We start from the raw sequence: 22,749 nt of genomic DNA, 5'->3' as shown, positions 1-22,749 counted from the left end.
GTTTTGTTTTAAAGAGCATAGAAGAACAAGAAGTAGAGGAACAAAAGAAGTAGAAATGGAATATGAGACTATAGTGAAAGTGAGTGAAATGTTCCCCTTCTTACCTAGTAACGCTAATGTTGTTTTCATTTTTCATGTCAAAACATGAGTCGGAAGGGTGGGGGGCACAGGGTACTGCCCACTGGTTCACCTGATGATGGAAATCTCTGAAGTTCTTGAGCTCTTTTATTATCTGCTGGCAGCGTAATGAACGTGTGTGGCCACAGATAGCTATATTCTTTTTAGACTGGGAAAGCAGTTTGTGGCTTCTTCACATCACACCCCACCCCTTTGTTTTGATTGCAATGCTTTTACCCAAGCTCTGAGGCAGTGATTGGGAGATGCACGTAGCGGCAAGCGGAAAAAAAATCTCAGGCGGCCAGCTCTTGGAAGCCATCTGCCCTTTTGAGCATCTGAGCATTTTCTGTTCCATCTCTCAGACCACCCCATAGTAGCAAGTCAGAGACAAAACCCTGTTTCCCGGAGACCCTCCATAGAAGGCCAGTGCACAGTTTCCATTGACTACGAGAAAGTCCCCTGAAGAAGTGAAGAGAGATTATGGGGAAGGAGAAGAAAAGACTTGAAGTTGCCAGGGAAGGGCATCAAGAACTGAAAGCATCAAAGAGGAGAAGGAACCATGGGCAAAACAGTGGGGTAGAGTGGGGCATGGAAAGCATTAGAACAGCAGCTCTCAAACTTTAGCAACCGGAGGGCTCCCGTTTTGATTAAAAAAATTGTAATGGATCCCCTCACCCAAGCTGGCTTCTAATGTGCTCAGTTCCAGACCTTGCCCCCCATGCTTTCTTACCCCCAAGGTCCCACCCTTACCCCACCTCTTTGTGCCCCCTCTCCATTCCTGCCTCTTTCAACCTCTCCCCTGGGTGTGCCCAGTCCCCGCTCCTCCCCCTCCCAGCACCTCCTGCATGCCCCAGAACAGCTGTTCCGTGGCATTCTGGAGGGACTGGGAGGTAGGAGCAGGAGTTGATCATCTGGGCTGGCGGCCCTGGACATAACGCGTGAAGCTCTGGCAGTACCATTGGGTCTGTGAACCCCAGTTGGAGAACCACGAGCCTTCCAAGGGATAGAGTTGGCCCCCTTGGAAGGTAGGAAGGATAAAGGGGCCCGTGAAGGTAGGGAGGCTGGGGTCTCCTCCACTGGACCAACCAGACAGCTTAGAGCGAGCCTCATTCCAAGCCCACTCTGGGAGTGACCAGACTGCCAACACAGAATGAAGGAGCATGTAAAAGCAAGAGGGTGGGGTAGAGGCTTGAGGGAAGGGGAGAGATTCAAGCCTTGTCCATAGAAAAAGCGAAGGGCACACGCTAATGGGGCTGAGAAGAGAATGCCAAGGAAACGGGTCATAGGGATGAGGAGGAAGTAACCAGAGGTTGGGTGGTAGGGAAAACTGTGGCAAGCAGAATGAATTTGTGTCAGTGAAGGGGATGAATGGGAATTAGTGGAGCCCACAGGAGGGGTTAAGAGACAAAAGGGGGAATTATTCTGATGCAGATAAAGAGAACTGAGGAAAAGTCAGGCACACGCACCGGAAATACTCAAGTAGACTCTAAGAATATAATTTATTTCTTTAAATTGTTTTATCAAAGGGCTGATGCCAAAAATGCCCTAGCAGACAGGAAGAAGAGTTTGGTTGTGAGCAGGGATATGACTATGTAGGAGGAAGGGAGTATAGCTGCTTGTAGATGCGGAGGTGCATGGGATTCCAGGTTTACTTCAGCTTTGCTTATTAATCAGTTATTTTTGTTTGCTTTGTGCTGATCTTTTACCATGCTGATGCTACCCTTCTGGATGTTTTAATATGCCCTTTGTCTTGTTGGTGGAATAAGAGCAGATTCCTTGAAAGTGCTCTTGTTTTGGGGTGGGTGAGGACTAGCAAGTGGAAACTAAATATTGTAATTCAATGTTAACTTCCCATTGGAGAGTTCCTGTAGCAAAGGATTTCAGAGAATCATTAGCAAGGGCCTTGTATTTCTTTGCATACAGTAGTTATTTTTCAGTGTCTTAGGACCAGATGGTGGCAGGGGAGCCAGGGGTAGGAACAGCCTCCACAGAGTCACTACTTCTGCTCCGGCTTTGCAGACAGACAGGGAGAAATAAGAGGGCTGAGGATTGAGTGGGACATATACAAGTGAAGCAGTTAGTGCCAGTTATCAGTCTGCTGCCATTCCTTACATCTAGGAGGCAAGTTTTGACACTTCATTTTAATCTAGGTACCTGGTCAGCTTTTGGGGAAGCACAATCATGTGGTGTTGCTCTGGCTCGAGGCTTTAGCCAAGCCCCAAATTAGCCCATCATCTTTAAAAATGCAGTTAGTTGCAGTTGATGGCTACAGGTAGCTGGAGGGGCACCCCAGACATCTAATCTGAAAGGAAAAGGTGATGTGGCACAGGGAAGACAGAGATCCATGGTGGGGAAGTGGTCTGACAGCTGCGGAGAGAGAGAAATCTTAAGTTATTGCAATCCCCATAGCTCTCCACAACATTTTTTAACATAGGATTCCTATGTACCCTCAAAGGCTATGTCTAGACTGCAGGCTTCTTTCGAAAGAGCCTCTTTCGAAAGATCCGCCTGCAGTCTAGACGCGATCTTTCGAAAGAGCAATCCGCTTTTTCGAAAGAGAGCACCCAGCAAGTCTGGATGCTCTCTTTCGAGGAAGCCCTATCTACATTGAAGAACGCCTTCTTTCGAAAGAGGAACTTTCGAAAGAGGCGTTCTTCCTCGTGAAACGAGGTTTACCGTCGAAAGAAAAGCCGCGTTCTTTCGAAATTATTTCGAAAGAACGCGGCTTGAGTCTGGACGCAGGGGAAGTTTTTTCGGGAAAAGGCTACTTTTCCCGAAAAACCCCTGAGTCTGGACACAGCCAAAGTGAATCCCTCTCTCTTTCTGTAATGCGTAATCGTTGCCATCTGTAGCTCAGGGTGACATCTTGTCTGTATCTAGAGTTATACACCTTTCTGGTGTGCTGGCTACAACAGTCAGTTTGACCACGCCGATCTTGGTCCGCGCCCCCTTCCCGGGGGGAGTCATTGTTCTTCCTCCATTCCTCCTCCAGGGTCCTCCCTACTCCCTAGGACCCCCAGTTCTTCTCCCACTCTGCCTGCCCAGTTGCCTCCTGCAACCCTGCCTTGTGGACTTACGGCCTGGGGCTTCCCTGGCTCAAACTCCCCCAGCCTACCGCAGCTGCCTCCTTGCGAACCATGGCTGCCTCCTTGCAGCCCAGCCTTTTAGGGCTGCCTCCATGCGAGCCCTGCCCTCCATGACTGCCTCCTTACAGCCCTGGGCCTCAGGTCAGATAGCCTGGGTTTGCTAGGCCGAAGCCTCTCTCATGGCAGGCAGGCAGGCAGAGTGGGAGAAGAACTAGAGGTCCTAGGGAGTAGGGAGGTCCCTGGAGGAGGAGCGGAGGAAGAACAATGACTCCCCCGCGGAAGGGGGTGCGGACCGAGATCGGAGTGGTCACTGCCCTCCGGTGAATAGGCATCTTGTTTGCTGTGATGTATGTTCTCCACACTGGCCAGTATCATTTCATTGTTTCCTTGTGCCCTCCCGTGTGTTGTTTTATCCACCCTGTATTTTGCATAGGCTTTTAAGGAGGGACTGTTTCTTCACGACTTTATAGATTGTAAAGGTAGAAGGGACTAGAAGGGTCATCTATGTATCACACAGGCCATAGGATTTCCCTGACTTAATTCCTGCTTGAAGTAGAGAATATCATATGTCCGTAGGGAGCTTACCACATTGGGACCATCGCCAGGACCTAGCTAGAGATTGATCCAGGCAGTGGTTACATTCCTTGCGATTTCATAGAATCCTAGGACTGGAAGAGACCTCAGGAGGTTATTGAGTCCAGCCCCGTTCCCAAAGCAGCACCAACACCAACTAAATCAACTAAATTTGCCATGATGTTGGGGCCCTGGCCTCTAGGCGCTACTGTAATAGAAATAATGCATAATTTGTATATTTACTGAGGCTTAAAGATTCACTTTTCATTTGAGTCACATTGGTTTTTGGATGTGTACGATCTGTCTTTTGACTTCATGGATGCTACTATAGTCGTCACCTATCTATACACATTATTGTGTGCTTATCATCTCGAAGGTTACGTCTATACAGTAGGGCTAAAGTCAGAACAAGCTATGCAACTTAACCTATGTCAATTGGGTAGCTGAACTCAAAATAGTTTAATTTGGCTTTTGGCGCTGTCTACACAGCAGGAAGTCGAAGGAAGAACACTCTTCCTTTGACTTCCCTTACTCCTCATGAAATGAGGGTTACAGGAGTCAGAGTAAGAAGTCCTCCAGCTCAACATAATTTTGAAATACAGGCTTGTAATGTAGTTATTCCAAAATAATGCTGCTATGTAGACGTAACTTCAATGTTTTCCATTATGGTAACATCTCCTGCAAAAAGAAAAATTAACTTGTAAAATGCAGTGTGTTTGAAGCAGACATTTCATTCTGAATCGTTATCGTCTCTTAGTGTGGCAGAAGTAAGCCGCAGAACCTCTAGGGCTGACCCTCACTTTTCATGCACTCTGGGTTCAACTATTGATGTATAGCAAAACATTGGACATGAGCGATTTTTGCAATAAAAGCAAGTGGAACACCTCCACATCCTGATGATGTTCAAAAGGGACAGCCCGGGTGATTTATGTGAGACGGCAGCATTAAACTGACAACAGTTTGCCAGGAAGCTAATAGTTCCTTGTTATTTATATGCAAATGTCATGAGGATATCGATTTCTGCTCCTAGGAGATGTACTGTCTTCTTTCCTGAAACTCCGAAGGGCTAGAATAGAGCTCCGTCCTTTTGCAGTAACTCAGCTAACAGTTAGAATGTCAGAAATAATAGTGTTAACGATTGGTGCCCTTTGTGACCTGAGCATCTAGGCAAAGTGCAGATGCTCCAGTTGGAATGAGAAATTGGTGGAATCTGGTATTTTCTTTCATGCAGATTCATTTGTTGACAAGGAATGTACAAAAGCCCTGTTTCCTAAGAGCAGAGGGAACCAAATAGCATGAAACAACTAATTTTGCTCACAGCACAGAAGACATTCTTTGCAGCCTGCACCCCTGACCCCCAAAACCTTACCCCAAGTTTTTTTCCAGGGTCAGCCACTATGCTTTTAGCTGGTAGCTCCTTATGGTGGACTTCCAATCTCTCTGTCCTTTTTGTCAGCCGGCAGTTACATTTTGTTCTGATTTCACACACACACCCCTACCCAAAACAATGTTCAGCAAAATCATAGGTACCAATTTCTCCTCTAAATGAAGGGTTGCTGCACCACCTCCCTCCACCATCATTCCGAAGCCCTGCCCCTGCTTTGCCTCTTCCCACCCTGCTCTGCCCCTGTTTTGCTTCCATTCCACCCCTTCCCCCAAACTCCTCCCATGCTTTGTACTGTCCTGTCTCCACAGGCACTTTAAATCGCCACCAGAGCACCATACTGTGTGACCCGGGCAGCACTAAGTAATGGGAGGGCCACACCGTGCTCCATGTATTCCTGAGGCTGCCTGTGTGGGGTGCACCATGCTCCAGGAGCCACAGAGGGCTGGCTATCTTGGCCCCGCCCCTTTTACCCCAGGCCCCACCCCTTCCGTGACCACAGAGCCGGGTCCCCTCACACCTTACCCAGGGGCCCATCCAGGCTGTCGGCTCCCCTGCACACACCTCAGCTTCAGCTATTGTCCTGATGAGACCTTGAATTGTAATACTCGGCAGCCCCATCCCAAAGAGAAAACTATTTTAAAACTTTCAGAATGATAGAAAGTTAACCCCATTTACATGTGTGCAGTGTCTTTCTGACAAGACGTGTTCACATCACCAACCCAAAATAATTTTATTCCCTTCCAAATATTTTCTCTCCCTGGGTTTCATTTCAAGCAGCCCCTGAAGATTGCCTGTTTCTGTGGAAATGGCTAGCTGAGGCAGGCCCTACCCTGGCCGCAAATTCAATCTGTAACAACGTGTCCAGCCTTAACTACCACAGCTATGTTCTTCGATTCAGAGGGCAGCAAACATGAAATCCTGTCCCCCCAGGATCCTCTCAGAAGGTTCTTATTGATAATGTTGGGTTTAGCCCTCGGACTGAACTCTATCACGTGTGCCTATTCATTGATTGGGGTCAATGCTATATAGAGTACATTAATGTAGTTTAGGGCTCGTACCATTTTTTTTTCTAGGATTGTTGAACTACAGGTTAAACCTCTTTAGTTCAGCACTCTCTGGTCTGGCAATATCCACGGTCCAGCATGCTTTTAATTAGCTGAATGTCCATTTATCATGGGTTTGGCCAAGTTTCCCATGGTCGCATAAAGTTTTTTACAGCCACCAGTCCTAGCTCTCAGTGTTCTGTGCTGTTATTTAGTTCTAATTTACCCCTAAATGACTTCTAAGAGCCCAGTAAGCAGTGGAAGTGTTGGTAATGCTGCTAGACAATATTGACCTCCCATGGTTTGGCACATTCTCTAATTCAGCACTGGTCAGGTCCCGACGGTACCAGACTAAAGAAGTTCTACATGTAGACCAGGTCTCTCCTTTCAAAGGTTTCCCTTACAAAGCTTTTAATTTTGTCGGAGTCTATCCAGAGATTGTCTCTAGCAAAAGATGTGCATTTGTTCAGTTTTGGAATGTAGGGTGGTCCCAATGGTTCAAATCCCTTTGTTCCTCTCCAGGAACCCCAAAGAAGAGGTTGTACATTGTCATTAGCTCATGCCCCAATAGGAGGAGTGCTAGGGTACATGTCATCCTCTCCTTAACTCCTGTTCTATGATCCTTCAAAAGCAATGGGATATGTTGGTGCCAGGCCCCTTGGTGCTCTGTTGAATCTCGCCCCTATTGTGTGACTCACCTGGACCCCAACATTTGGTGAAGAATTCATTTACTACCCTGCTACTGCACAGTCTCTTGATTTCTGATTGGATCAGCCTCAGGCCATTTTGTGAAGTAATCCATAGCTACCAGTCAGTATTGAGTGCCAGCCTCTGTCTCAGTCAGGGTCCGAAGAGCATCAGTGACAGTGCACATTTGGTACCTCCTCCAAGCTGCTGCTGAAAAGGGTCTTTCCCAGTTTTTGGGGGGAGGGGCCTTTCTTGCAATGGAAGTTATCACTTTTCCTGCATCAGTGTCTGTGCCCTGCCTGCCTGCTATGCAATAGAAATTTGCCCCAACCTTGGCTACATTGTTGGGATTTTTTGTTGTTTTTTGGTTTTGCAGCCCCAAAATGTGCTGCAGTTTTAAGATCACAACATCACCCCAGATCTTCCTGTTTCATTTTATATGTTTTTTTTTAAAAGCTGCTACCTATATCCATCACTGTCTGATTTCTCCCATCTCCTATACGATATTTCACCTTTAAGCCTTCAGCTTTCCCATTGTGACATCCAGGTGGCTCTGCGGGCTGGCTGGAGAGAGGGGGTTACAGTGCACTCCAGGCAGTGCTGAGGGCTGGCAGCCTCTAGCCCCGCCCCTTCCACCTGAGGCCCCGCCCCTTCCGGGCACCCAGCAAGTCTATCAGCTCCTCTGAATACCCAAAGTGTTTGTCCACTCATAACAGATGCCCATACTTCTCATTAGCATTGGCAATAATTAGGCATGCGGGTAGCAATCTAATTGGATTGATCAGATCTAATTGCACAACTTCATGTAGCTTCATGCACTGAGTTAACTGTGTTCTACTACACAGAGGTGTAAGGGGCAGGGATTTTCTTTCCTCCAGTTAAAGACTTTGTGACTGATAGATGCCAGTGGTAAGAGGGCTAATTTGATAATGTTGAGAAAGAATAGAAGGGGGTACAGTCACAAATACTGCACGGTACATGGGGCCTCATAAGAAAGGCTGAATAAAGCCCCTATTGTGAGCCTGGCTACTAGCAGCTAGCAAGTACTGCAATAATTTATGCACACCAGAAACATTGATTCAGGAAAGCTTTCACATACATGTGTCGATCAATCCCTACATTGCAGCACATACTTAATTTTAAGTACATGCGTAACGTCCGTCAGTGGATTTTGACCACAAGCATAAGCGCTTTCCTGAATCAGCACTGCAGGCTAAAATGTGCAATCACTGTTGTGTGGAACTGGAATTCTGCCTGGTGTCGTGTCAGCTTCTGTAGCTAGTTTCGGCATGGTTTGTGGGAATAACATTGCACTACGCAGATCACCTTCTGACAGCTTTGTTTTCCTGCAGTAGGTGTTAAAAACATAAATACGTGCATGCTATGAAATATGCAGGAGGGATTATTTCTACAAATGGCTGGGCCAGAGCACGAGTGTTTCAGAAGTGATTAGAAGAGATTAAACCCTACTGTAGTTATTATTCAACAGGTACATTACAGTAGCACCCAGAGGCACCAATCAGAATGAGCCCTCCATGCTGCGAGTTGTACAAACACTTATGAAGATACAGTCAGTGCTCTAGAGAATTCACAGTCGAATGTATGTGCTTTTAAAACAGTCCTTTCTGTGGAAAGGCTACAAAAGCTATATTCTGCGTGCAGCGTTTAGGATTTTAGAGTCAGTACTCCTGTTAGCACTAATGACATTTCTGGAAATTAAACCCCTTCATTATTCTTTCAGTAATGTCCCTTTTATTGTAGATAGTGGATAATGATGCAATCAAGGGTTATAGAAGAGAATTATAACCTCACCCTCAATCTCTTTTCTCAGAAGTGGGGTCCGTATTAGTCTGTATCTGCAAAAAGAACAAGGAGTCTTGTGGCACTTTAGGGCATGTCTAGAGTAGGAAATTATTTTGAAATAACTTATTTCGAAATAATAGCTCCCAAAATAACTATTTTGGAATAGCATGTCCATACTTCAGGGAAGCCTCGACATTAGTCTAAGACAGGCTTCCTTAATGTGGAGGCACTACCTCGACATAGAGCCCCAGGAAACACAAGGAACTAATTACTTTGAATGACTCTGGGAAGTAGTTATTTCGAAATAGCAGCAGTGGAGCGCCCACACTACCGCTATTTGAAATAACGTTTTCAAAATAAGCGGTATTCCTTGAGGAAAGCAGGAGTTATTATTTCAAAATAACCAACCCCTTATTTCAAAATAAGTGGCTTGGTAGTGTGGACGCTCCACTTGTTATTTTGAAATAACTCCCCAGTGTAGACCAGGGCTTAGAGACTAAGGGTGTGTCTAGACCTCATGGCTGCGTTGACGGAGCCATGTACATGAGTGTACTCGGCAAAGGGAAATGAAGCAGCGATTTAAATAATCGCCGCTTCATTTACATCAAAATGGCCACCGCACTGTGCCGATCAGCTGATTGTCGGTACAGTGCGGTAGTCTAGACGTGAAACAAGGCTTACAGGATCTGACGACAAAGGGATCTGGGGTCAGCTGATCCCCGTCTAGACTACCGCGCTGTGCCAACAATCAGCTGATCAGCACAGCACAGCGGCCATTTTGATGTAAATGAAGCAGCGATTATTTAAATCACCGCTTCATTTCTCTTTGCGGAGTACACTCATCCACATGGCTCCGTCGATAGAGCCATGTAGTCTAGACACACCCTAACAGATTTATTAGTACATAAGACAATCATTCCCTGTCCAAGTAGGCTTTAGCTCCTCAGCAGCATAATGAGGCCAAATTCTCTGTGCACAAGCCCTGAATTCTGCAACACTGTTAACTTATCCTCTTGCCCTGGAATACTTTTCATTCCCATCCCACCCGCTCAGCACCAGCTGTGGCACATGCTTGAAAATACTCATCGGTGAAACAAATAATCCATGGTGATTTTTGACAGGGATTTTTTTTAATTTTGTTGTTAAGATGGGTTTTGTTGGCTGTGCTCTCTGATCCAACTCCATTCTCCTGGGCCTTTGCTCCTGCGGTGTTGCCCAGATGGTCTGGCTGATCACTTTTTGCTTTCATGTATGCCAGAGAAGCGGGATGCTGGTAGCCAACATAAGCAGCTTATCTCCCTGGCTTCCCAGACCTCAGCTGCTGCACTGTCCTGCAGGCAGCCCAGCTCATCAGCCTACATTCTTGGCTCCCCTCCTTCCTCCCTGCAGCCTGGACCGTCATCGTGGCTCCTCAAAGCCTGGCTCCATCAAACAATGCAGGAGGCTTACATAGGAAGCTGCACACATTACGTATCTTATTTCGATTGTATTTCGAAATCGCTTATTTCAAAATTGGGCACAGCTAAACAGCACCGAATTTTGAAGTAATGCGCTATTTCGACACATCCCTTAACCATCATGGAATGAGGGTTACCAGAATGCTGAAATAGAGTGCCTGTTATTTCAAAAAATACTTCAAAATAGCGCCTGTCGTTTTGAAAAGTATTTTGAAATAACGGGCATGTTTAAAAGACACAGGGTAGCTGGTTCAGGGTCCAGACATACCCTGATTTAATTAGCTCCTTCTTGAAGGCAAAGCTAGAGAATCCAAGGCAGATCTTGACAAGAGACAAGCCCAAAACCACAAATTCTGCAATATCTTGGGAGAAGCCAAACGTTGTGCTAGCAGAGCCCATGGGCAATGGAGCAATTCACACCCCACAGAGCAATTGTTGCGGGCTCTCCACAGACTCAGACAGGCATCATTGTATAGGTTTTAGCTTAAACCATGAACTGAGTTTATTTCTGCAACAGCAAATGCTGGAAACAGGATTTTTTTAAATGAAAGCTGAGTTTCTTCAGCACAGTTTTGTGGCACAGAGGATGAATTCTGCAGGGCCCCATTACAAGAGGTCCTGATTATAATATATTCTATTACATAGCTTTTAAAATAATTGAGAGGTGAGCAGTTCTCTCCTGTATCTCCTTCCAGCCTCCTGAATCATTCACCTTGGACTAATTTGTCTTCCTTTTATGATACCTTAGTGTTTCCAGTTCCCCTTCTAGGTAAGCAATCAGATCCTGATGATCGATGCAGCAGTCCATGAGATGCAACATTACAATTTGCTAAGGCCTTGTCTACACTACTAAGTTTTATTGCCAAAAACTGCCTTTTGGTAACAAAACAGTGAGAGCATTCACACCGCAATGCGACTTTCATCGGGGAAAAATGCCCAGGTACAGCAACAAAACATTTCCACCCCTGAGAGAGACTTTTCTTGATTCAAGAGCCAGTGTAGATGCTGCTGTTTGTTTTGTCAACAGCACTGGCTTCTGCCAGTATCCCACAATGCCTGCCTGGATCGCGCTGCTCAGTGTTTAGATCTCTGCTGCCCTGCAGGCATGGGCCCCTCCCCTCTCAAAGCTCTGGGAAGTGTCTGTCAGCTGAGTGTGGTAGGCAGACTGCTGTTGCGGGTGGCTGCATGGGAGGAGAGACTGCTGTGCTGCTTTGATATTCCTTGGCACAGGGAGCTCAGAGCTACCCATGATGCTGCTCCCAGCAGCTGAGGAGGCTGTGGGAGAACTCCGCCTTCCAACAACAATGCACTATGGGATACATACCCACAGTGCATTGCTCACACTGTCGCTGATGGTGCCCCCCAATGTGGACATTGTCAACAGAGGGAGCAAGTGTGAACACGTTCTAGTAATTTTTGTTTTGTCAACTTTTGGGTATTGACATAAGTTTTGTTAGCAAAGCTTGACAGTGTAGACAAGGCCTTACCTGAAACCAGATGTGATGTCAAAGATGCTAGAATGTGGCTTCAGTACATGAGCAAAGCAGAAGTCTATCTATGCAGGAGAATTTCAGCTAAGTTAAGGCCTCTTTTACAAAGATATAAAGGAAATTTAAAAGCTTCTCAGTTAGCCACATCAGCAGGCAGATAGAAACTAAGGCCTGGTCTACTTTACAGTGGAAGGTCGAATTAAGATACGCAACTCCAGATATGTTAATTACAGATATGTTAATTACAGTGGGAGGGCGACAAGAGCAAATGCTCCCATCAGCTTCCCTTATTCCTCATAAGGAGCAGGAGTACTGGCGCTGATGGTGGTGCTCTCTGAGTTTGATTTAGCGGGTCTATACTAGACCTGCTAAAGTGAACCCCGAAAAATTAACCATGGCAGCATCGATCTTCCACACATATAGACATGCCCTAAGAGCTGTGAATTCCCCAAGTGTATAGACAGCATGTCTCTCCAATAAACGCATCTCTGTTAGCTAACAGGAAAGCAAGAACACTGAACTATTTAACCTTGAATATCTATTGCAGGATCTTCTAAGCGATGTGTCTCAAACAAATAAGTCCTTGGACTTATTTATGAAGCTGGCCTCCCTTTACATTAATAATATATTTCTTTCAGAATAGGACCTTTTGGCTGAAATTAGTTTCATCATGTACATTGAAAATATAATAATATGTGTTAAACATCTATCGATAAAAGTGCATAGTAGCTGCAGCAATCAGCCTTACCACTTAGCAGCAGAAAATGGTAAATTAAGAAAGTCTCTTGTATGTTCATTGCTCCCGTTATTTTTTATTTGTTATTCAACAGCTGAAGAAATTTTTTCTGCTAGCCAAGATTCTTTGGGTGCAGTAGCTTAATTTTCATTGCATAACGTTAAATACAGGTCGTGTCTACAGTGTAGCAATTAATGGATCGCCTAAAGTCTTATTATTTCAAACTAATTGATGTGTAAGAAATGTTAAATAACATAAAAGAGTGATAGGAAATTTTAGGAATGATTTACGTAACTAATTCAGCATTATCCTTTCTCTGTTGTATAAAGTAGTGAAATAATTTAATTATTTAGCCATAATTATTAGTTCTAAGACTTCATGCCTTTTTTCTACATTCCTGAGTTGATGCTCATGGATGGGTCAGTACGGATGAAGTTTTATAAATCATCGTTTTTAAAGGGGTTCCTTTAAAATTTACAACCCCATTCATCTGATTGCTAATATTTCCCTCTCATCCCTTGAGCTCTTCCCTAAAAAAAAAAAGATAACTGTCTGATATCCTAAATCAAACTATGTCATCTGAACGTATTTCACACAGAGCTGTTAACCAACCAACCAACTAACCAACCAGTGTTTTAAAGTTCCCAAAATAACATGATTGTGGCAGTCTGTCGGGTTCTTTTTTAATATTCATTCAGCTTGTGTCCAAGAGAGATCAGAACTGCCATCAGAGAATACATTCTGAAGTTACATGAACTAGAAAGAACCTTTTAACCCTCTTAGGAGATGCCACGAGTGATAACAATTGGGGGAAAAAGCCAGTAACAAACAAAATAAATCTGTCTTCAAACAGGCATCCTTGCCTTTGAAAAAGGGGGTATAGAAGCCGGGGAGGGTTGGTCACATGAGAACTTAAGGAACTTCAGAGTTACAAGTGGTCAGGAATACAAATTAGCAAAGGAAATTACTTCAGACCAAACGACGCCTGTGGTATATAATATATTGTACAAAAGGGACAGAATATTTGGAGAAATTCCATGGGTCCACCTCACAGTAGGTCACGTACTCAGCTGGGGTATATCTAATATTATTCTTTAATGGGAATATGCCAAATTTATGCCAGGGACCAAATCCAAAATCCAATGAAGCCATTGGAAAGACTTCCATTGATTTCAGTAGACTTTGGATCAGGCCCCAAATGAGGATCTCTCTCTTACAGTGTCCTCCAAAAGCCTAGTTAACCTTGGAGGAAGCAAGCGTTATATCTTCTATACCACATGGATCACTCATCTGTATACAAAGGAAGTCCCAATAACATGAAGTGTTTCCATTGTACAAATGTATGGAAGCCATTTTCTCTTCCTTAATAACTGTTCTGCCTTTGCTAGCCTGCTATGCCTAAACTCTTTCCCCCCTCCATGGGGGAGAGGGCAATAATACTACTTCTAACAGTAGTAGCTTCACCTCTGTATGCTAACTGAAATTCTGCCAGTCAGAGAAGGGAGTGCAACCTACAAAACAGCTGTTTCTCTCCCTACCCCTTTCCCCAGGCTATGTCTAGACTGCAGGCTTCTTTCGAAAGAAGCTTTTCCAGAAGAGATCTTCCGAAAAAACTTCTTCCAAAAGAGAGCGTCCACACAGCAAAAGTGCATCAAAAAAGCGAACTGCTTTTTCGAAAGATAGCGTCCACACTGAATGGACGCTCTCTTGCATTTAAGCTGTGATTACCATGGGCGGAGAGGCCACCAGGGCACCTGTGCTTTTTCCCCTTTCCTCTTCTTTCGAAAGAAACTCCTTCTTCCCCATCCACACACGCCTTTTTCCGAAAGAGCTCTTTTGGAAAAGGGCTTCTTCCTCGTAGAAAGAGGTTTACCAATGTCAGAAAAAACCCTCTGTTCGTTCAATTTTTTTCTGAAAGAACGCGATTGCAGTGTGGATGTAAGTTAAGTTTTTCTGAAAAAAACTCTGCAGTGTAGACATGCCCCCCCACACACCTTCTGATCCCTTCATCCTCGTGAGCCACTGAGCACTGATCGCATACAGATTTAGCATAAAGGCACTTCACGGGATGGGATGGGGAGTCATGCCTTACCTCTGTTTCTCCTTTTTCTGCTACTTTGGGGACTTTTTTTATGCTTCTTTGCCTGTCAGCGTAACAGCACTGGGCAATTAGATATTCCCTATATTTATAGCTTCAGAATACTGGATGGCTGCGTCTAGACTGGCATGATTTTCCACAAATGCTTTTAACGGAAAAGTTTTTCCGTTAAAAGCATTTGCGGAAAAGAGCATCTAGATTGGCGCGGACACTTTTGCGCAAAAGCACTTTTTGCAGAAAAGCGTCCGTGCCAATCTAGACGCGGTTTAGCACAAGAAAGCCCTGATTGCCATTTTCACCATCGGGGCTTTTTTGTGCAAAACGGTTCTCAGTTGTCTACACTGGCCCTCTTGCGCAAAAGCGCGCAAGAGGGCTTTTTCCCGAGAGGGAGAGTCACTGTATTTGCGCAAGAACACTGACAATCATACATTAGATCGTCAGTGTTCTTGCACAAATTCAAGTGGCCAGTGTAGACAGCTGGCAAGTTTTTCCGCAAAAGCACCTGGTTTTGCGGAAAAACTTGCCAGTCTAGACGCAGCCGATGTGTGGGGTGTGAGTGTCATCTCTCCTGCTATCTAGATCTGAATTTGCAACTTTAATCTCTAGTACAGGGCTATTCAACCCACAGCACGCTGCCCAGTTGTTTGCAGCCCGTGGATGGGAGCCAAGACAAAAAAGTAGTCAATATAATGGTCTTCTGTTGATATGCATTTTAGTAGTTAAATTCCTGGACTGTCATTGCTTATTAAAAGTGTTGTTAGATGGGTGGAAATTGGGTGGAAACTGACTTAAGCACGGCTTACGTGTTGTGTAGACTTGCCTTAATCTTTGTATTCATGCCTGTCAGTGTGAAACACTATTTGCATGTATTTGCATGTATATGCAACCACACTTAAGTTGCAGCCCTCGGCATGTGCTGTGAGTATCATTGTGGCTCCCTGGGATTCCAAAGTCGAGTAGCCCTGATCTCATAGAAGCTATAAGGTCTGCTTTGGAAAAAGTGCACATTTTTCAGCTTGCAAACTCCTAGATTATACAGGCATCAACCCCTAACAAAAATGTTAAGCAAAATATTCACTTCCACTCCAGTCATACTTCTGCTTCACACAATATCCTGAAGGGACAATATTTAGCCTGCTTGTGTTTGGGATTCATCTGATATATTTAGGTCTACCTTGTCTGTTCCAATTTTTGTCTCTTCAGGAAACAAAATATGGGCTGTCACCTGCTGTTAAACAGTTACAATTCAACACCTTTTGCAAAAATAACTTGCAAACTAATGTGAATGATGTAGGGACCTGACCTCTGTACAGACTCCCTCTCCCTCTTTCTGAATCACTGAACAAATAGCAAGCTGCTGTCGATCGAAGTACAGCTCAGTTTAAGAATCTCCCTTTTTTTGTCTAGAGGGAATCTCTTTGATTCAGCTTCTATCCCTCCCTGTCAGTTCTCCCTCTGTCATTCTAGCATTCTCTACCTTTAAACTAGCAATAGTTATTCATGGTTAGTATAAAATATGTATTAATTAGTGTGACAGGGTGGCCCAGGCCCTGTGCCCGCCTTCCAGAGGCCCTATGGACCTGCCACACCCCACCCCGTAAAAAAAAACATAGACAAGGCTTTAAGGATGCTAGAGTGGCTGTGGAGGAGCTGGCCAATCAGGGGCCAGAAAAGCCCTATAAAAGGAGTTGCAGGACCAGAGTCAGCTCAATCTTTCTGGAGCCCTGAAGAGGCGAACACTGAGTAGCTGGCTGACTAAGGGAACAGCAGCACCACGGAGAGCTCTGTGTGGGAAGCTAGCATGAGACTGGTGAATTGAGATAAAACCCTGAAGTAAGGGCAAAGGAGTCGTCTCCAGGAGAAGAAACCCTGTTAAAATGTACCGCAGAAGGGGGTTGTGATGCACAGGATGTGACTCAGCTGGAGGGCTGAGTAGCTGAAGAGGCTTTCAGCATCGGAAAGAGTACAGGCACATGCACCTGGCTTAGCCTGTGTCTGGACTGCAGAGTTTTTCCGGGACACCAGAGGTATCCCGGAAAAGCTCTGCCGTGTCCCAGGAACACATCCGCTTTTTTGCAACAGTTTCCGAAAAAGCAGACACGTTCTTTCAGCATCCCTGTATTCCTCTCGGTGAGGAGGCCTGTATAGACGGGCCAAATTTTAGAAAAGCCTCTTCCAAAAAAACAAGCAGAAAAAGGTATGCAAATTGTGGTTTGCGATTTGCGTATCTTTTTCCGACTTTTCTCAGCAGTCTAGACATAGCCTTAGATGGGGAAGAGGGGGGTTTCCGTGAGGTGAGTGCCAGCCCTGTTACAATTGGTCATTAATATTTTTGTGTGGTGGTAGCACCCAATCAGAAACAGGATCCCGTCATATTGGATACTGTATACACATACCGTAAAACAAGGCCTTACTTCAAAGAGCTTACAAAGCCCAGGCACAGCAGGTGGGTGAGATGAGGTTTGAAAGGGGGAGGAAGACAAGAAAATGAAGCACATTAAGTTAACATGCCAGGGGCATAGCTTGCAGGTTTTTTCTTTTATTAGAGATCCCCATTCATTTTTAATCCACTCACCATTGGAGTTTGCCAGGGTATGTCTTCCAGACAGTGACTGCTGGGCCCATAGATACCAACTCTATGTATGCTCTGGGCCTCAAATACCCCCCGGGAAGAAAATGGTGAGTGTTCAGCATCCACCAGCCACAGCTGTTTAGTAGTGCCACTGATCAGCTGTCTGGCGGCTGGGACAGGTATTTGGGAGAGGGCAGATAGCAGCAGGTAGTCAGGCAGGGCCCTTGGGGGATGGGGCAGATCAGGAAAAGAAGAGGTGGGACAAGGACGAGGCTTCAAGGTGGAGTAGGAGTGGAGCACCGCAGGGGAAAAATAAAAGTCAGCGCCATGGGCAGACCACAAAAACTGATTCTGCAGCAACAGTGGCCACCCAGGTGAGTGGATTCAGCCAGAGACAGAGGTGCCAAATCCAGACCTAAGGTAAGTGCTTAACAGCTCACCTCAAGTCATAGAATATGAGAATTGGAAGGGACCTGGAGAGGTCATCAAGTCTAGTCCCCTGCCCTCCCGGCAAGACCAAGCACCATCATGGAGAATCCACGCTTATTCCGGGCTTGCTTATACAACAAGGCTACGTCTACACTGGCATGATTTTCCGGAAGTGCTTTTAACGGAAAAGTTTTCCGTTAAAAGTATTTTCGGAAAAGCGCGTCTAGATTGGCAGGATGCTTTTCCGGAAAAGCACTTTTTGTGGAAAAGTGTCCGTGGCCAATCTAGATGTGCTTTTCCGCAAAAAAGTCCCGATCGCCATTTTCGCGATCAGTACTGTGCTGTCTACACTGGCCCTTTTGCGCAAAAGTCTTTCGGAAAAAGACTTTTGCCCGAACGGGAGCAGCATAGTATTTCCGGAAAATCACTGACGATCTTACATGAGATCGTCAGTGCTTTTCCGGAAATTCAAGCGGCCAGTGTAGACAGCTGGCAAGTTTTTCCGGAAAAAGCGGCTGATTTTCTGGAAATACTTGCCAGTCTAGACACAGCCCAATTGTGCTGAAGGTGCATGCCAAGAGTTTGTCTGCACTATGAGATGGGGGTTTGAGTCCTGCTAAACACTCATTGAGCCAGCATGTTAAAATAGTAGTGGAGCTGGAGTAAGACAGGCAACAGTGAGCAGCCGCATGGGCTGGTCACCGCAACTTCGGGTGCCACCTTGCCAGTATTGTACTGGGTGTAGCTTGTTCATACCACTGCCTGCCCCGGCCTTTTCTACTGCAGCAACATGACTATTTGTAGCGTCTTCACTAGCCCAACTACATCTGCCTGAGCTGTGGGAATAACACCTCCAGCTTCAAGACGTAGCCTCAGTGGTGGAGATTTCAACCTCGTGCAGCCTGGAGGAAGCCGATCCAATGCCCATATGAGCCAAAGGAAGGGGTATGTCATTGCCAATATTTGAACACTTTTTCCAGGGGCCATTTTTCAGTGGAGCAGCCCATTCCCCACAGCAGGGACTTGTAAGCACTTCTGACACATAAATAATGCAAATGATACTAATATAGACAGGCCCAACAGTGGGCAGTGGGGAGGGGCAAAAGGAGAAGTTGTGCTGGGGCCCGGGCGGCAGCCTTTTAAATCGCCACAGCCCATTCTGTCAGACTCTCTAGGAATGGGGTGGGGGAGTGCTACACACTGGTAGGGTTGCCAGGTGTCCCATATTGACCTGGACAGTCCAGTATTGTTGCCTCCTGTCTGGTAAAAAAAATCAGAAAATACCGGACACCTAAAATGTCCGCTATTTTCTGAATTTTTTTCCCTGCCAGGAGGTGAAAATACCACACACCTGGCAACCCTACAACACTCTGCAACCAGGGCCAGCCCCTGGGATCCCCCAACCAGCCCCTGGGTCTCTCCTGGACCCCCTCCCCCAGCTCCCCTGATCCCCTCCTCCTTCCATTTACCTGGTCCCGCAGGGGAGCAGAGTAAGAAAACAAGATGGCCGCTGGCAAAAAAAAAAGTCTCAAAGGTCTTAAAGGGGCCATGCTAGGTTTTTTGTATTTTTTTTTTGGTCTCCCCCTTTTTTTCTCAACTGTGTTTTTTTTTGGGTGGGGTTGGTATTTTTGGTTAAACCATCCGGCAAACCTACACACTGGTCAGTGCTGAGGGATGGCTGCTCCAGCCCCAACTTTTCTGCCCTGCCTCTTACAGGGGCACAGGGCCACATACACCTTGCCCAGGGCCCATGCAGGCTGTCAGCTCCCCTGATTACGTGCCACAATTCATAGGTGATATCCATGTAGGGTAAAGTATTCCGCCTCCTTCCAGGGCATTGAGAGTATTGTACCTCACTTTTCTTATCTTCCAAATCCATCGGGGTTGAAGAATTCGAGTGGGATTTGTTTAAAAAAGAATAACTCCCTTTCAAAAGCTAACAACGCTGAACCTAAAGAATTTAGGTAAATGTAATGAAATTACCATAGTCCTTTTGTGCTAAATAATGCATTTTTAAGTCCCAAATCGGCTTTATGAAATCTTTACAAAGGGAATGGATTATCATGGGGGTTTTTTTAAACCATTTAAAATGCTCGATATAATTTACATTTTTTCTTTACATTAATCTAGAATTGTAAAGCCTACCTGACAAAAGCAGAAGGTAGAATGCCATTAGGCATTATCCCTTTTATCCCTGTACTGCACCTAACTAAAATATTCAGAGATTTGCCCCATTGAAGAGGGTGGGATTGAGGTTCCTAAATCAATTCAGTGTTGCAAACACCTAAATCCTGTAAGCTTTGGAACCCAGATTTTTAAAACTCATTGCAAGTCAAGGGGACTTGGTTCCTAAGTGCTTACATCACTTTTGAAAATGGTGTTTAGGCTCCTAAGTCATTTAGACAAGTTTGAAAAATGTTCCTAACATCTATAATGTTTCTGCGCTAATCTTTTGTGTAGGGTTGCCATGCACTGCTGAACAGTTGTTGTGCCTTCTCCCAGGCATAGTGTTGTTTTCAGAGTGGGCAAAATGATACCAAGTTATTCTTGTTTTTATGCCATTTGACTGAGAACAATTAATCAAAGTATTTGAAAAAAATAAGTGTTCCAGACTAGTGCAAAGCTTCCTGGGGAGAGCTGGTCTGACATTTAATTATATCTCCAATTAACATATGCAGCTGTTCAGTAAAAATTAATGTTTACTTTATTCTTATGTTCTAAAGTTTACATATTCTTTAGTGAATAGCTATGTTACAAAGTATCTTTTTAAAGAAAATGAATCAAGATGATGTGTGGATGTGTCTGTATTTAGGTGGGTGGAGAGGTAGGGAAAAGATCGGTTACTTTATCAAAAAGCTTTCCTGGTATATCATGTTTTTAAAAAATATTTTGGCTCTACAGAATTTAGGGTAGAAGCTAACACTGAGAGGCAAAGAAGTGCAGGAGTTCGAAAGGACGTGGAGCTGGTAATCAGCATGGCATCAAGTTGAGAGGATAAAATCAAGGAGCACTGCTAGAATCAGAGCGCTTGAGCAATGCTCTTTACCAATTCCATGTGTAAACTTGATTGGTATTTCCACACAAAAGAAGCGCATTCCTCTGTTCTTTCTAGCTGATTTGAGCATTTGGCTCATTATACTCATAATCCTCCTATGCACATTTGGATGGTTAATATCAAGGTCTCAATTGATCAGTACAAGGTCAGATTCTGAATCAAATTTCTCATTTGACTGCTGTGGGAGAAAACTGTGGATTGCCCATTAAAATTCCACAGATCAGTTGAAACCTTCCGTGAGATTCAGTACAGAATCTCTGGTTGCACTGAGTGAAACCATGAGTGTTGTTAGTGAGCTAGTTAGGAAAACCTTTCAGAACACCCTCCACTGCAAAGGATTACAAAACTGTAACCACTTCACAAGATTTTCAAAGATACTTCAATGGCTTTGATCTTTAGTCATTGAGAGCGGTTGATTTCTAGTCTAAAACCACCAATTTTTAACGAGATATTAACAGAATGTCTGATCGGTAATTTGCAGAGCAGACTTTTCAAAGAAACCCAGTGCCACAGTGTCTAATTCGTGATGCGTATAAGTATAGTGACACATCAGGGCTCAGCTTGCCACTTAGTGGGAAAATGTCAAAGAGCTGTATGAGGCTAAATCAGTGTGATTATCATTAAAGTCATCAGTAGCCAAGCACTAAAATCCTAAAATCAGAACTTCCAGATTAATGGAAGGAAATAGCAGGACACCCCCAGAACTGAGCCATTTGCTTAGCTCAGAGAGGACATTCAGTGGTACTGATGGGGGCTTATGTAGCTCCCACACAAAGGGTGTGTCTAAACTACATGGCTCCATCGATGGAGCCATGTAGATTAGGCTGATCGGCAAAGGGAAATGAAGCCGCGATTTAAATAATCGTGGCTTCGTTTAAATTTAAATGGCTGCCGCGCTGAGCCGACAAACAGCTAATCAGCTGTTTGTCGGCTCAGTGCGCTAGTCTGGACGCTCCCATGCCGACCTGAAAGTCCTTTATCGACCTCCCCGTTATGCCTCGTAGGATGAGGTTTACCGGGGAGGTCGATAAAGGGTTTTCATGTCAACGGAGCCATGTAGTTTAGACGTACCCAAAGATTTGAGCAGGCCATGCTAGAAGGATGCCTTGTGAAGTCAAAGTTCAAAGCACTATTAAATGTGTTCAGATACCTGTTTAGAATTGCAAGGGATCCACAAGAAGGGCCAGTTGTCTTCGCAGCATGTTAAGTTTCATAGGATAATGACACTGACTCCTTTGTAAAGTTGAATGGAAGCATATAAGAGGGGTGTATTATTATAACAACTACTACTACTACTACTACTGCTTTGTATCATCTATTATGTCTTGTCATTTCCGGCCTCCAGAGAAAAGTATCCCAAGCTTTACTTGTAATCTGGGTCTGCCTACCTGGGTCCTCTCCTTCAAAAATCACCAACCACTCCCTCTCCAGGACGGCAGTGCTTTTAGGCAACCAAGACTGTATAGCTGACCCTGTAGCTCTCATTAAACTCAAGAGACCTTCATCTTAGCTGCAGCAAAGCTGTTCAGCTTTCAGATTGCAGTGAACTGTACTAGATAAGGGACTTGAAACATTTCTGGAGTACATCAGCTGTGTCGTAACCTCAAGTTGTCATTCTGAGAAAGAGTTTCCAGGGGACGGCTAAGTGCTTTTGAGCAGAGAGTTAAAATAATGATACCCTCTAGAAGGGTTCTGCTGTCTGATAGTCAGCTGTCCATTTCAAGGGCACATTGGAAGCTTCGTGGGAAGCAAATAAATAGCCATCATTAGAAGGCAACGGAGCAATCACTTTGTTATTCTTTAATACAGAGCCCTAAAATGCATGGCACTTTTAAAAAAAACTAAACCACAGCTTATATTATAGCTTCTGTTGATCTCTGTCAGAGGAGTTACTTACCCAGGGTCCTCACCAGGGAAATGGAGAGCAGAATGCAGCAATAGAGAAGTATATGTCAGGGGAATTTCTCTGCACTTCTTCCAGTGAAATAGAGAAGACCCTGGCCATAGGTAACTGGCAGTGAACTTACTACAATTTCACGATGGTGTAAAAAGCAAAATCTGGGCCAACGTCCTCATGCATATTCTGGGAGGAGAGATTTTTTTTCCTTTATCATTTCAAATGATCTCTGTTTGTCTGTATTGTGAGACACATAGTTCACATATTTATAGTCATAAAAAAAATCACAGATAGCTTAAGAAAGCGTTCTAACTACAAA

At 44.8% G+C, this 22,749-nt stretch overlaps 1 protein-coding gene across 3 annotated transcripts in view; it reads left to right on the top strand.

Moving 5' to 3' along the window:
- PLCB1 (phospholipase C beta 1) overlaps positions 1 to 22,749 on the top strand; it is a 698,632-nt gene that overhangs the window by 659,873 nt on the left and 16,010 nt on the right. The window contains exon 32 of one of the 3 annotated variants that reach the window (XM_075925689.2): positions 15 to 79. The exons of the other annotated variants lie outside the window; for them this stretch is intronic. Coding sequence (XP_075781804.1) covers positions 15 to 53 — 39 coding nt within the window. The 3' untranslated portion in view covers positions 54 to 79. The remainder of the gene's footprint in view (positions 1 to 14; positions 80 to 22,749) is intronic. 3 annotated transcript variants of the gene reach the window in all.

Source organism: Pelodiscus sinensis, chromosome 3 (assembly GCF_052426305.1).
Source record: "Pelodiscus sinensis isolate ZL-2025 chromosome 3, ASM5242630v1, whole genome shotgun sequence".
Classification (NCBI taxonomy): Eukaryota; Metazoa; Chordata; order Testudines; family Trionychidae; genus Pelodiscus; species Pelodiscus sinensis.
Note: the sequence above shows the minus strand (reverse complement) of the source record. Positions and strands in the feature narration are given on the sequence as shown.